Source organism: Ctenocephalides felis, unplaced genomic scaffold (genome assembly GCF_003426905.1).
Source record: "Ctenocephalides felis isolate EL2017-DRISC unplaced genomic scaffold, ASM342690v1 CF-g0.4_SCAFFOLD_01604, whole genome shotgun sequence".
NCBI classification, from domain to species: domain Eukaryota; kingdom Metazoa; phylum Arthropoda; class Insecta; order Siphonaptera; family Pulicidae; genus Ctenocephalides; species Ctenocephalides felis.
Genome location: NW_020537758.1, coordinates 54925173 through 54941904, shown reverse-complemented (window position 1 = coordinate 54941904; position 16732 = coordinate 54925173). Strand labels below are relative to the sequence as shown.

Below are 16732 nucleotides of genomic sequence, written 5' to 3'. Positions count from 1 at the left end.
ATTACACATAGCGAATATTAACATATTCGGAGTATTTTATTAAAACAAATTTTCAAAAATCAACAATTTTTAGAATTGAACCTGTTTCTGTAGGAATTCAATGATTTAGTGTGTTCATCGAGACCAAGTACTCTATTGTTATATCAAGTAAATTGTCTAATTTTAATTTTAACAAACGTCCTACTCATTTTCTCAAACTTTGACAATTTTTTAAAATTAAACTACTTGTTGTAAGGCCGTAATATTTCAGTAAGTTCTATAAGGCCATGATATATATCATCAAAAAAAGTTCCATAAAAATCGGATTAAATTTTTATTTAACAGTTAATTACAAGGAAATGGTTCGGTAGATTTTTCCCTAAAACTATTCAGTGTCATTCCCGACTAATATCTTTCGAACAGTTTTTGATTTTTAACTTCCAGAGATTGTGTATGTGTGTGTATGTGCGTGTGTATGTGTGTGTGTGAACAGATTTTTTGTCATAAATCGACGTTTTCTCAAAAACAGATATGCAAAATAATCGTAGAGGAACTACAGAAAGTTCCTAATTATTAAATGCGTAAGTAAAAAAAATGTAAAATGCAAAAAATATCATTTGTATGCATAAATAAATGAATGATTAAAACTCGTGAATGAGTATGTGAATAATAAAAAATTGAAGTATTTGTAAGCAGTATTTTAAGACACGTTACATGATGTTTGCGATATAGTGTAAATAATTGACTTAATAAATTAATTTATGAGTGACTTATAAGTATTATTGTAATAATGGAAAGTTAAATATATAAAAAAAATTTAAATAAAATGAAAAAAAAATATGAATAAATTCTTAATGACGATATCAAAATATTAAGATGAATAAATAAGCAAATGATTAAATAAATTGCATACCTTGAAGTCTCTACGCGTATTCAGTTTAATAAATTCAGTTTCCAGAAAAGTCTTTTTGATCCCTCAGTAGATATTGTCTCTTATGGGTTGCCATCCTTAAATGTGGATTATCAGCAACCTGTATCAAGAAAAAAGTATCAATACAGAGCCTTTATAATGAATCTTGAACAAATATTTTTAATATTTAATTATTTTGAGATATGATAATTATGTGATTAGTTTTACATGCTTTATTTGAACTGTAAGCATTAGCAGTTAACAGTTGAAGCTTAGAGTATGTTTCTAGAAAGACTATGTATTGATCTTGTCCTTGTAGTATTCAATAAGTGTATATTAAAAAGCATAATTATACTCTAGGTTTCTCAAAACCTAAATAATTGGACTTGTATCTTACAAAATAAGAATTGCTTGTTTTATTATCTTACCGATAGTTAATAAAGCAAAGAAAGCTACTGCAGCAAGCAAGCTAGTAAGATAATACAGGATTCTCATTCCAGAGTTGACTTATTTTTTATAATTTGATTACTTGATTATTGTCGACGGCTTCTATTTTATAGCAGAGAAAAAAATATCGATTGTATGCATAAATAAATAATGATTAAAACTCGTGAATGAGTAAGTGAATAATAAAAAAAATTGAACTATTTGTAAGCGATATTTTAAGACATAATCTTTGTGATATAGTGTAAATAATTGACTTAATAAATTAATTTATGAGTGACTTATTAGTATTCCAAGTGGATTTATTACACATTATTGTAATAATGGAAAGTTAAATATATAAAAAAAAAAAAATAAAATGAAAAAAATATGAATAAATTCTTAATGACGATATCAAAATATTAAGATCAATAAATAAGCAAATGAATAAATAAATTGCATACCTTGAAGTCTCTACATGTATTCAGTTTTCCAGAAAAGTCTTTTTGATCCCTCATAGCAGATGAGCATCCCAGCAGATATCATCTCTTATGGGTTGTCATCCTTAATTGTGGTTGATCAGCAACCTGTATCAAGAAAAAAGTATCAATACAGAGCCTATATAATAAATCTTGTACAAATATTTTGAATATTTAATTATTTTAAGATATGATATGAGTTGATAATTTTGTGATTAGTTTTACATATTTTATTTGAACTGTAAGCATTAGCAGTTAACAGTTGAAGCTTGGAGTATGTTGCTGGAAAGACTATGTATTGAGCTTGTCCTTGTAGTATTTTATAAGTGTGTATTAAAAAGCATAATTATACTCTAGGCTTCTCAAAACCTAAATAATTTAACTTGTATCTTACGAAATAAGAATTGCTTGTTTCGTTATCTTACCGATAGTTAATGAAGCAAAGAAGTCTACTGCAGCAAGCAAGCTAGTAAGGTAATACAGGATTCTCATTCCAGAGTTGACTTATTTTTTATAATTCAATTACTTGATTATTGTCGACAGCTTCTATTTTATAGCAGAGCTGAAATATAAAAGGTAATACTAAGTTAGGACTACTCTTTGTATGTAATTATCTGAAATTAAATATTGCATGTATCTTTGACTAATTATTACAGTAAGGTAAACGTACCATATTACGGGACGTTAAGGAACGTTTGACTTTAAAGACGAGTTTTAGAGAAAATAGGAAAGTGGACGAACTAAATCTGTTATATTTTATTAATTAGACCTTTAAGATTATTATAAAACAAGATTTTTTGTCGTAGAACGTCATTTATAGAAATAATCGGCATTTTGGTGAACTACGCGTTTGTCTCTAATTCCGTGATAAAATTCGGTTCGTGAATATAATGCCGGGAGTCGCTGTACACTATTCCGTGATAGCGCTCGAAGCATACATTTTTGATCGTATTGCCTTGATAAATATAGTTGAATAGGTTATAAAAAGTACGGTAAATTATAAAATAATACTTTGATATCATTTTAAACATCTATTTAGTAGTATAAAAATAAAAGAATAAATAAAAATATAAGAAGTTGAAAAACTTCTAAAATAAAAATAAAATAAAAGCTGGTATTATTATAGTAATAGCAGTATAATAATCATTATCAATACTGTTTCGGTAAATCAAATAAATGAAACAATAAAGGAATAATTTTTAACGGCAATTAAACAAAAATATAAACTTAAAATAAATATAAAATTTAAACTCAAAATAAAAAAAATAAACTTGAAATAAAAGTTACTAAGTAAATCTTTAAAGACTTTAAAATAATCCTTAAAGTCTTTCAAGTTAACAATAACTACTAGCTTAAATCAGGTTCGATTGGGAATTTTGTATGTTTTAGAAGTTTTAGAATATAAGTACATTCCAAAAGCTTAATCGGATCAAAACTATCGTGTTTACAGGAATGTCCCTAGATCTCTGCATACATACATACATACCAGCGCCCTAGTGAATCCGCGCCCTATAAGTATCGTGCGTTATACGGGGTATACCTGTATTTTTATTCAATTTATATATTAGAAATAATTGATCATAGATGAAACGGTAGAAATAAATGATTCTCTCATTACTACAATATTCTAGGTATATTGGAACAATGCAAATAAATGAAAAAAATCGTATACTTTCTTACTAAAGAGTAGTCATTTCAAACTCAATTATTAGGGTTAAAAGTTTAAAAAAACATATACCGTAATTACGTCACAGTATTCTGTAGTTATTAGCAAACTTATTAATACCAGAAACACCGCCGAATTTAAGCAAAATTGAAAATAAAAGACAAAACTATTTCAAGTCTACTTCTCGTAATTGCGGTATTCTCACGGAATTACGTTCATTGGTTCAGTTGTGTGTACCTAATTGCGGGAGTCATGAAATTGACAATTTCTTGACAAATATATGCTCGATTTAACTATAAAACTAATCTCTTATTATTACTGATAAAAAATTTCACATATTTGAATCGATTAAGCTTATCGGAATCGAAAGAAAACCTTAAGCAATGGCACCGTCACATAACCTAACTCGCTAACAAGCTAGTACGAAATGGCGATCGTGTTACGACCTATGCTGTCAAAAGCTTTTTACGGCTTTAAAAACTAATATTTAAATTCGAAAATCGTACTATTTTATTATAGGATTCAAATTATAATTGATGTCCTATTGAATAACATTATTATTTATTGACCGTTTTCTTATTTTGAGATCAAAATGAAAAACTCCCGTAATAATGTACTATCCCGGAATAGTGTACGTTTACCTTAATTCTCGTCATGAGAAATATAATTATTTCAATGAAACCTAGGTAACTTTAAATCGTAGCAGCCGTCAACAATAATATATACTATGTCTCAAGTAAAAAATCAGGATCAGCACAGAATTTTCTTGTCATCAAGGGTATTTAATAAAAATTCAGAGGCTCTTATATATGAAAGAGGAAACTGCTGTAGAAATGTTAAAATGTATGAATGATAATTATAATACCTAAATATTTTTTAATATGTTGAATACATTTCGTCGTGACCGTGACATTCAATTGTAAAAACTACTTTGTTTTCAAAATCATTAAATTAAAATTAATGCATCAGCTTCATTTACTTACAAAATATTTCATATAAAAAGCATTGATTGTATTAGTATTACAGAATTTTTCTAAGGAATTTTTGAGAATAATTGAAATCCTTCAACAATTTCAAAATAGATTCACATTATTATGCTCGAATCGGATTTATCATAATTATTTTTGTTCATCACAAGCCAGTATATTTAAAGCAAATAAATGTTGTATTCGCTAGCGATTCAGATAAGATTTCCAACTATAGAAAAAAATATACACCATTAAAGCAACTCACTAATGAAATTGAAATACGACCATCTGCATCAAAGCAATATCAATGGTCCTTTTCTCAATTTCTCAAACTGCATGAAAACACTCGATATTCATCTATGATCGTATAAGATTTGACGCGCCATTTTTCTTCTCAAATTGTTACTAACCTCAATCAAAATCTGTCATTATGTAGTGATGGGTATTTGTAGCACCATTGGGAAGATCATGTAAACACCTGCATAAGCTTCGAATCCACAAATAATTCTCAAGCCCATTACATAAAATGACTAATGCAAAATACTGATATATACTCGGCCATACAACCTTTTACTTTGACAGGGTACAATGAATGGAAATTAAAACGACTAACATGTGGCAAATGCACGTACGTACTTACTTACTTGATTGTCCACTGGCTTCCCAAGTTCTTCTTCCCGCGATGGCTGAGATTAAAATGGATTGTGCAATGACGCTCTGCTGACAAAGAAACCTTGCACTTGCTTGAAGTGTCACCCGGTCTTCTGTCACCTGTCATCAGGGTATACAACACACCACCGTCACAACATTTCAAACTCGGACTGCTCTGATGGAAGCCTGAACCATATACTCTTCTTTTATCTATGGCCTGAACTTTTAGATGGAACAAAAAAGGTGTTCTGCGCATGCGCGGATAGTTTCGGACTGTTAGATTGGCTCGGATGGAACGAACCCTTTAAAGGAGCAAAGTCCACAATTTTAGTCTTTAAAAGATTGAGAATTTAAAAAGATTCAGATATATGTGAACTGTTTAACTAAATATTTATTTAATTAAATTTCATTTTATTACTGTGAATAGATACTCAAATTATCAGTAATAAATTGCGATCAAAACTACAAGTGCTAAAAGACTGCCATCACAGATGGCGCAAGAATTTACTCAATGACATAAATAAATGAAACTTTTAATAATAATAATAATAAATGTAACATACCGTTCCAAGTTCTTGTGCTAATATTATGATTAATTTATTATTAGATGATATTATATAACAGAAAATTCTAAAATTTGATAATTTATTCTATTTGATACCTATAATATATAAACTATCTTTTGGCCTTTATTTCTTAAGTTATTGTATTTAATTTATAAAATATGTAATAATTAATCTATAATATTATAGCTGTATATCAGCAACTGCCCCTGACGTAACGTTTTGTAATTGAATTGAACTTAGCCCCATGGTGACACGTTCTGCTGACTGGTTTAGCACTAACTTCTGGATAAATGCATGTTATCATACCTTTCAAATACCATTCGATTAGCCGCTTGTAATAATTTTCAGTAAATTTGTTTTGACATACTGTTCAATTATTATTTGCCTTGAGCTGCAAGAGACTTAGTAGGTAAGTAAACTAGTAAACAAGTATAATAACTTTATATCTCAAAGCCTTAGAATAAAATCCGCCCTATCTAGAGGGTTTTTCTGATCCTTCCGCAGATATTTCCTCTTAAGAGCTACTATCCTTAATTGTGGTTCACTGGCAACCTGAATTAAGGAAAAAAAAAAACAAAATCTATGTACCAAAATCGATAATCGACATATAAATTATTTGATTGTGTATAAATATTTCATATATTTATGATAATTACTGCTCAATCGATACAACAAAAGTGAACTACTACAATTGCAATATTAATGGGTGTTTAAACTCATTGAATAATTAATTTAGAGAAATCGACAATGAAATTCCACCAGCAATATAATAAAAGTGTACACTAAATGCGTCTTCTTATCATACCTTTCAAATGCCATTCGATTAGTGGCTCGTGACTGCTAATTGTTCCATTTTCATTTTTCCATTTTCAAACAAGAACTTTTATACAATGCCAAGGAACGCGTTGCCAACAAATTCTAACAGATCGCTCGTGGAAATTTTATGCTTACTTATCTATGCTCACGGATGCAATAGATGTATATAAAGATGTGCGAGAGAATTTTAATGACTGTAAATTTTTTTTTCTAGAGCAGCACAATTGAATTGGATTCATATTTGATATGGTGCGTATGTTGTGCCCTGTGTTATTTTTAGGATGTTATTTTAACAAGAAGAAGTAGTATATCAAGCAATGAGTATTAATGAGTAAGTTACGTATACATACACTTATTGTAAAGATGAAAAATTATAAATGAAAAAATTACATTCATTTTATATAAATAAAGTATTATAATTTATTAGACTTAAATTTTATTTTTACAGTATGAGTATAATTTTTAAAAGAAAATATACCCAAAGGATATGTAATATCCTGCACAGTTTATTTAATTGCTTAAGCCAATCATGGCTATTTATTTTGTACAGTGCTTACGCAAAATTATTTAACGAAATATTTTTGTTCCAACAGAGAGAAATAGTGCAAAATTATTAAAAATTTAATCTTTATAAATGAAATTGTGAATAATATACTTTTACTAACTTTTCACAGATTAACATATAAGTACATCTGTCTGATGAGTCATTCTACATCGAATTAGATTCTAGAATATATATAAAGCAGATAATATTTTTAGTGTATACAAATTTCAATATATTATAAGTATTCAAGCTATTTGTCCCATACTTTATACAAAAAATATTAAATTATACTTACATCAATACTGTAATTTTATTGCTATCTGTCTATTATTTATCAATGTAGGTTTACATGCAATATAAAAAGATTTATCATAATACCCTAATCAGGTACTCATAACAGAAGGCTGCATTAGCCAGTGATTTTATCATAAACTAAAATATTTATTACTATGAATGACAAACACTTCATTATGAACAATTGCAATAAAAACTTGAATTTCCAACATTTGTAACATATTGTTTCTACATGTGTATCATTCTGTAGGATGTTGAATGACTCATGGATATTTACAACAGATCACTATATTCGTACACAATAACATAACTTATCAAAATAAGTTGCATGTCATTTAAAATTTTTTTTTTTTGATAAAGATATTTAAATTTATTTATTGAATCATGATTATCTTTGTTTCCGACTTATCCATTATTCATTTAATAACAATTGGATTATTTGTTTTCATATGTATAACTGTAAATACAAATATACAACTATGTAACCAGTATGCATTACAATACAAATTTAATATAAAAACTAAATTTTATATTAATATTGCATTCAGACTTCTGACTCAATTAGGCCAAAATAAAGATGATATCAAATATTGCAATGATTTCCCATAAACCCAATGCTTCAGAATAAGGATATTAGTTTACATTATGAAGTAACAAATTACAAATATATGTTTGTCAAATGAAAATACATTTATTTGGGGTTATTTGCAAAATGCAACAGTGATACATAAAATATGCAATACCGCAAGAGCAGCATCCGTAGCTGTAGTTTATATCCAAAAAAATATTATTATTGACAAAAATATTTATCCTGCAATATAGATTAGTTTTCATATTGTAAGATAATAAAATAGGTCTTCTATTTATAAATGTATCATCTTTTCAAAATAGATCCACAAGTTTAACTAATAAAAATCAACATTCATTTAGATTAAAGGCTTATGTAAACTTTGCTCAAAGTAAATTATCTTAAATCAAATTTTACCGTTATAATTTCATCACAAGTCATATAAAAATTGAAAATTGAATTTACTAAAACATATTAATAACACTTCATCAATACTTGAGTTTGGCCTCATGTAAAATTCATATTAGATAAGTTTAAAATAATTTGAGCAAGTGTCATACATGCTCACACAATAACATTTTTATTAATACATTATTATTACTAAATAAAATAAATAGGTGTCATTTTCTACATATATACAATTTCATAAAAAAACTTACCACATCGTGAATACAAATATTGACAACAGTCATTAGAACAATAGAAGTCATTCATTGAGCTATGATGCCAATGTAATAAGGCTGCAGCACAGTCATAACAGACACTGCATTCACAAATTCCAAAATGTGTTTTATACCATTATCGTATAAAAATATCACTATTATACAGCTGTTTCCATTTCTTGTCAACAGAAACTATCTTTACCATCATAGTATAGATCATCTGATAGCTGCCTAGTATGAGAATGGTGCGCAGTGTGATTCATTAGATGTGTGTTATGAATGGGCAAAGGCAATTGATGTGTGTGAACTGGATATTGTGCACCATTACTGTGCAAGTGACTGCTCTTCTTCTCATTTCTTATACGTTTTGCACATGCTGTTAATCCTGCTATTGTTGCTAACAAAATTGTAAATGCAGCTGCTACTAGGCCGACATATAATGGTTTCAAAGGCGATGGAGTGTGGCAGACTATTGGCGACTCGTCGTGGCCAGACGGACAATGCACGACACCGTCACACCAAAGGGAAGCTGGAAGGCATGCTTCTAACTCTGGGCACCTAAAACAAAATATATAAGCAAATTAACGGATAAGCCAAACCAGAATTGTTAATATTAATTTCATTCTGCTTGCGTAAACAAACGTAATTCTTTATATTTAGGACCTACTACAATCAGAATATTATAAATCAGGCCAAATCCACTTTTTAACTTCTGAAAGAGAATTTTGTAATTTTGTGGAAAATCCGATTTCTTAATTTTATGTTTTCTCGACATTAGACTAAATTTGGAAAAAGGATATGGTGTGCGTGTATATGAGTTGATTTTTCGATATTTCGTCGGCATTTTATCCAAACGGCTTCAACTATTTAAAAAAAATTAAAGCCGGTCGATGTAACTCGAGTTTATCATTTTTAGCGTTAATCGCTCAAGCCCTTTATCTTAAATTAACATTTTCAAAAATTCAGTTAAAAAAATCAAAATTTGTTTGATAGAAATTGGATGGGAATCGTGCTGCTTAATTTTTGGCAAAGATCAGCTGGGCCGTTTTCTCGTAATTAAATATGAAAAATTTGTTCAGATGACTTCGACGAAACTTATTATGATGGTAGAGATTACGGTATTAAAAAACATACTAAAATATTAAGGCCCTCCCGACAAGATTCATTTTACAAATTCAGCGTTGATTAGTTTTGTGAGACGATCGGGCTGATTGATAAGCGGAAAAGTGCAATTTTTTTCGCCAATTATCGTGAACCGATTTTGAAAATTTAAGAAATTTAAGCAATCATGCTGATTAGTTTCTGACAAGTTCGGCCACGCCGTTTCTTAGTCATTAATTGTGAATCTTCCCTAACTATTTTGACGGTAATTCGCATGAAGAAAGAGTTCATGGCCTTAACACACTAAATGCGAGTAGGTACAAAATAAATATTTTAACCTCTTTCTAAATGCTGAATCATTAAATTAGTTTCATAATGATTGAATATCATAAGTTACCTGTAAGCACAATCATGCAAGTGATCTGGACCACCGATTACTTCAATCCATGATATTCTATAGTTTGTCAATACATGAGCATTGGACTGCCTAATTTCTACGATTAAACTTCTTGAATGAGTCAAATGAGGGGGACCTAATATATTATGAGCTCTCAATCCCTCCGAAAACACAGCTACTTCTGAGCCAAATGGACAAAGTTCTCGGTAAGTTGAAGGATTTGCTAAAAATAAAGTAACAACTTATTATAAAATTTAATAATTCAAAAGTTAAAAAAAAAATATTTCAAAAGTAAATATTTTGGTGAAAACATTCCATTGATTGTTGTAATATATAAGATAACTGCGCTAATTTTTGAGCTACGTTCATTTAAATTTACCTTTCAAATGCTAAAAATTTACCTGATATATTAGTAAGGTATGTATCAATTAAAAAAAAGATTTTCAAAAATATTTTAACAAGTTGATGCTTAAGGCTAAATGCTAATAAAATTTTAGTGATAGGTATTGAAGTTATATATAAATTCATAATTTTCAACTGTTAATAAAAATACTAAAAATGAGTATGCTAAAATTTAATTCTAATATCATTGTAAATAATTATTGTTAAACAGTTATTTTACAAGTATTAATTTCTGCTATGTATAATCTTTTTGTGAATATAAAAAATAAAACAAATGTTCTTACCAGCAGGATAAACAACTATTCGTGTATGCACTGGACACTCCATTGGTGGTTTCACAGGCAACCAGAATCCATTAAGTTTTAAAACAAGATGACTAGCATTGAGTTCTGGTTCAATTAGCCAGGGTTGAGCAATAGGTGGACATTGTGGTAATCTCATTTCCAGGTTTCCGCTTATTCCTTTCAATTTTCTCTCATCCCAATCTGTATCACAACCATCGCTAAGAAACTCATATGTACCTTCATATGAAAAATCTTTGAAATCTTGTTCAACACCCATCATAAGAACCTTGAAATGCAGTTCTAAAGTATGGGAAGCCAAAGGGGATATAATTATTGGCAGTGTTTCATTAGAACATATGCAGTCTCTTTGTATAGCTACACCATCCCAAGGTATTTCCAATATTCTAACATCAGCAGTATGACTATGTCTGTAATTACAATGCCAACGACCTGATTTTACATCGTGGTAGTTCACACAAGTTCGACCGCCAAATGAGGCGTGTGCTATAGTTAATCTGAAAATTGTAATTAAGCATTGAAAGCAAAATTGTAATATATAAGGTTGTTCGGAAAGTCACTTCGTTTTTTTACCACCAGAATTTAACTATATTTTTTTGAACCTAACATCACACTTAAGCCCTATAATTATTATATGATTTGAAAAAATATATTTTAAGTCTTAATCAATTACATGCAGTAGTTTTTGGATGGTGTCACTTTAAATACAGAAAAAATTAAGCAGCATTTTTGACTTATTTTACTGTTTTGCTATCGAAAAGGTAAAAATACTGTTTGAGCCAACTAAAATTGAATGATGTGTATAGAAATGAGAGAGAAACGTGTGTCTTCGCACTGGCGTCCGCGATTCCGATTGAAAAGTCCTGAAAATTATCAGATTTTGAATCGAATTGTCATTAGGAATATCAAATGGGACGTAAAGAATACACTACACGCAATTACCCATGAAACAAAAAAGAAGAACCTGCTCAAAATGGTGCAAAGCTGAAATTTGCCAGAAAAGAGCGATGCTGTATGTTTGGTAAGATTTTAAAGAAATTGTTCATTTTTCAGCATTTTCAGGATAACATAACTGTTAATTCGGATGCCTTATGACATCAGCTGGATAAACTAAATGATGTACTTCAATAGAAAAGGTCAGAATTATCCCACAAGCAAGGTATAGTACTGCATCAGAACGACGCAAGACCTCACGTAAGTTTGGTCAATAGCCAAAAGCTTTTGTAGCTTGAATGGGACCCAATCACACATTCATCATATTGTCCAGACCTGCCATCATCGGACCCTTATTTCGGTCACTAAAAAAATTTTTAGGCGGTAAAACCTTTACCTCAAATCAGCATGTCAAAGAACACTTTGACCAGTTTTTTAGCAATAACGAACAAAAAATTTATGATCTTGAAATTATGCTAATACCAGAAATATGACAAAAGATATTCGATCAAAACTGCCAATACAAAATTTATTAAAAAATTGGTTTATTGTACGAAAATTACGTGCCAGAATGCCTAGAAAAAAACGAAGTTACTTTCCCTTGTTCCAAAATAATTTCGGTACCGATCAATTAATTTCCGCATTTTCATATTTTGCAGAAAATCGTGTTTGCAATATGAATTAAAACAAAATGGGGGGTTTTGTAATCTTTTTTATTACGTTCTTTTTGTTCGATAGGGATACTAAAGCGGAGCTTACACAATTAACTTTGCATATACGAAACCATTTACATATATAATCTAAAAGTGGAGAAAAAATGATAGTTATTCAGCTAAGTTGTTTATATGTACGAGTACAAGTATGATTTATTGACTTAGATTAGAAGAATGAATATGCTATATAATCTAATCTACACGTTCGCATAATAATACCTACTGTGTCACATCGGATTTTTTATTTTACGAAATTTTACATTAAATAAAAAGCATTGAAATACCTGACACGCGTGGGAACCTAACAACATATCTAATTCTATGTGCACAATAATTAAAAACTAGTTGTAATGGCATTTTGCTTTAAGGCAAGTTGCATGAATTTCCTGACTTGTGCAAATAATTGACTTAATCGATACCAAATCAATATGTTATAAACTATTGCAGATTATTCAATTTTCTACTGATTATTACAAACATGCCTCTAATAAATACACGAAGTAAGTTTTGAAGCGTGATTGATCAATTCAAATTTTATATAGCTTTTATATATTTTGTAAAACTAATATTTTTGCATGTTCATTATGACTGCATGAACGATTTTGATCAAAAACTAATCAGCAAGATTTTCAAATGATATCTTTCTTATAGTTTTTGGATTTTTCAAAATGGATTCAGGATTTTTGGCTAAAACGAGGACGATTTTTTTGCATTTTTTGCTAATAAAAAGAAACGGTTCATCTGTTCAAATAAAAAAACTAAACATTGCGAGTGCTTTTCAAGTACCATCAAATAGATTAAAATTTTTGAAATCGGTTTAGCAGTTTTTGAGGAAACATCGATAAAAAATCTAATTTTGACTCACATCAAAAAAGCGCTACTCATTTATTGTTAGATAGATTTTTAAAATTGATTGACTCGTTGTTGGGTCTTAATATTTTAGTATATTCTTTAATTCCATGATTCTTGAACGTTGAAAAATTTTCGTAAAAATAGTCAAAAGTATAAAATTTCAACAGCTAATTATGAAACAAAATAATCAGCACGATTCCCAACCAATTAAGCAAAAACCTAGCATAGCAGTCTGAGTGGGTTTTTCAATCAAAATTATTTTGTTGACAGAGATATTTAACATTATGTATAAGTAATCAATCATTGTTCCAATACAGGTATAAGTTTAACTCTTTGAAAAATATTGAATAAATATTTTAAATATTGCAATAAAATGATATTATTACTTATAATTATTATAACATAATTTATACTTAAACAAACCTTATGCTTTCACCAGGATCCCCTTCAAATCTCATTATGCAACTTAAATTTTGTGCACCTCCTCTTCCATAAAGAAAAACATTTTGAGGTGATTTAAATACTCCTCTGCTTCCGGCTGTAGACCTAAAAACTCTATTACACGAAGGTGAAATTATTGATGTCACAGGTGACTCTGCCATTTGATAAAGAGGTGAAGGTTGTGATAGCAGAGCTGAAGAATGGGATGCTGGATCACTTGTTATTACAGCACCTCCCATATAAATGTCTACAAATTCATATCGTAGTTTGAATATTGGAGCAGGACCACTTCTACCAACACGGTATTCTAGAGTCATATCAGACCCTGATGACAAGTAACTCTCTGCAAATTTAAAAACGGATTTATATGAATGATATCAATGTAAAGAAATCCTTGTATTTTTGTTATTTATTATAGTAAAAAAAATCACTGATGCACTATTAAATTTTGCTTTCTATTTTGAATTAATATGTAACTTTTGATATATTTCTTACTAATGTTGTTTAGTATCAAAGAAATCTGAAATTAGCATTCTGATTAAATTGATTTTTATATACTTTCTACTTTAATAAGCAATTCTATATTTAATAAAGGTTTAATATAAGGTTCTAAATCTCAATAGTCCAATAAGTAATATAATACGCAATTCCATTGAATATTATATTTCACATCAATCACATCAGAATCTAAAACTATTTACAAAAAAAGTATGATTGATATAATCATATAAAATTGAAAGCGCCTTTATTATATTTTTTTAACCATTGGAAAATTTATCATTACTCATTTACCTGTAGGAGAGCATGGCCGAGCACCTTTTGAAATCAAGCTTCTAGGACAAAGTTTCGGAGTTTCTTCTTTACATATTTCACCCAATAGAGTTGCATTTTGTTTATATACATTCTAAAAAAATAAAAATAAAATCTCCATAAAGACTTTACCATTATACGTAAAAAATACTTTTTAATATGGAGTACACACTTTAAATTTTGTTAGCATATACATAAGAAATTAAAATCAATTATAAAAAAACTCACCTGTGAATCTGTAGACTCCGAATTAGTATCTTTACCAAGGGATGCTCTACCATCCCAAATTTTAAGTTGAGCAAAACACTCCGTTGGCGGTCCAAAAGTGGCAGGATCAGGAGCTGCATGATACTTTACAAACGATAACCACACAACCTCATGATGTCTACCCTATATTTTAGTTAGTAAAATATTTCAATTAAATGAATATTTTTGAATAGTATATAGATATTATCATATAAAACATATTGCATTATTTATTATTATTTAAAAAGAGGAAGGATCATTAAAAAAATATATTTGTATTAATAAATGCACAATTCAACTACTCATATAATATTGAAATATTTATAATATAACCAGTATCATATTCATTGTAAAAAACTTTATAAGTATTATATTTTTGAAATACGAAAACAGTAATTCACCTGAAAATAGTATCGACAAGCGGTTTGAGGTGGTAGTGAATGTCTAGGATTTTCTATAATTCCTGAAGAACCCTCAAAGGCACTTATAATAAACTCACAGTGTCCTGGATTACGCACATAACTGTGTGATTGCGTGTTCACAAATATTACCTAGAAAGGAATGAATAATTATAAGCATGTAACAAACAGATTAGTAAAATCAGCAAGATTTAGAATTCATAATTCATATGTACTATAATTAAATATATAATAACTTCATTTTTTTAGATAGTATAAATAAGTAATAATAAAATAATATAAATTTTATTGTTTTAATAATAACATGTAATAAAATTACTATACATATTATTTCTTATAAGTCAAAACCATTGGTCCATTTTCTTAGAATATAAAACAAATTGATAAGAAATAAAATAGAATTTATTCAAAAAAAATATATATATATAATTAGTAATTCTGAACGGAATGGTATTTTTCGAAGCAATCCAAGAATGACAAGATTTACATTCCCAAGTTGTTTCGCTTCTTTTCCCACCCTTAGTTCCCTTACTTTGCATATTCTAGATGGTTTTGCTTTATTTGTTGTTGATGGAATATGTCTAGGAAAATATGCCCAATTTTTTGCCTGTAGCTGTAATGAAGTATCACCTGTAGATGGTCTTCCGCGGACCTTATAAATGGCAACTTGATAATGCTCAATATTAAATATAATTTCTTTGCAATATATTTGAGCAGACTAAAAATGTGTAACTAGATATTTGCAACTTTATAAAAAGTTATTCAACCTATAATCATATAACATAATAAAATGAATATAATTTCCGCAATATAAACAATGTTTTTATGTAAGTGCAAGTGCACACAACATTCTTGCAATCGGTAACGTGTGTAGCTCGTTATTACCCAAAATAGCACTTGTATATCGTTACGAGGAGTAAAAGACAAATTGGGATTGAAAATGTTAAATGATAGAAATGATCCAACAATATTGATCATAAGGAGTGGAAGCTACTCCAAGGGAAAAAGTAGAAGTTGCTCTAAGGGAAAAAGTAGAAGTTGCTCTAAGGGAAAAAGTAGAAGTTGCTCTAAGACAAAAAGTGAAAGCTGCTTGCACTTGCATACAACTCAAAACGGCAGTAAAAATGCTCAATGAGCAATTCATGAAAGTAAGTAAAATGTGGCTTATCGCATACAATGTTTTCCTAACATCCATTTCTTAGGCTTTCCACAACTCGGTGGATTATTTATGATACATTGCAAAATGGCAGGGATGCACAAGGTGTTAGTTGATATGTCGAAGACAATCCAGTCCAATTTGAGGGACTTGTCAAAAACAAACACTTTTGATATAATTCGGCGATAATTTGATATACTCTTCTTTTATCTATGACTAGAGCAGATATTAAAGAAAAATTTATGTAAAGCGAAAGTATTGTATTGTGTTCTGAATAAGCTGTAATTGATGCAGTTTTTGGAAGAAATATTAAAGAAAACAGAAGTCAATCATTCGGTATCTTACTATAGTTATAATAATCCATCCCACTGGAAAGGTTAGAGATTTTGATGTCCATGCACTCGAAAATTGAAAATAAAAAGAGGCCAATTGTT

At 29.1% G+C, this 16732-nt stretch overlaps 1 protein-coding gene across 1 annotated transcript in view; it reads right to left on the bottom strand.

Moving 5' to 3' along the window:
• Positions 1 to 8371: 8371 nt before the first annotated feature.
• LOC113373953 overlaps positions 8372 to 16732 on the bottom strand; it is an 89399-nt gene continuing 81038 nt past the window's right edge. Inside the window, exons 7-13 of the mRNA XM_026614216.1 lie at positions 15125 to 15274; positions 14706 to 14867; positions 14460 to 14571; positions 13650 to 14010; positions 10711 to 11225; positions 10025 to 10247; positions 8372 to 9084 (exon numbers count right to left, since the gene is read on the bottom strand). Of these exons, the coding sequence (XP_026470001.1) occupies positions 8709 to 9084; positions 10025 to 10247; positions 10711 to 11225; positions 13650 to 14010; positions 14460 to 14571; positions 14706 to 14867; positions 15125 to 15274 (1899 nt within the window). The 3' untranslated portion in view covers positions 8372 to 8708. The remainder of the gene's footprint in view (positions 9085 to 10024; positions 10248 to 10710; positions 11226 to 13649; positions 14011 to 14459; positions 14572 to 14705; positions 14868 to 15124; positions 15275 to 16732) is intronic.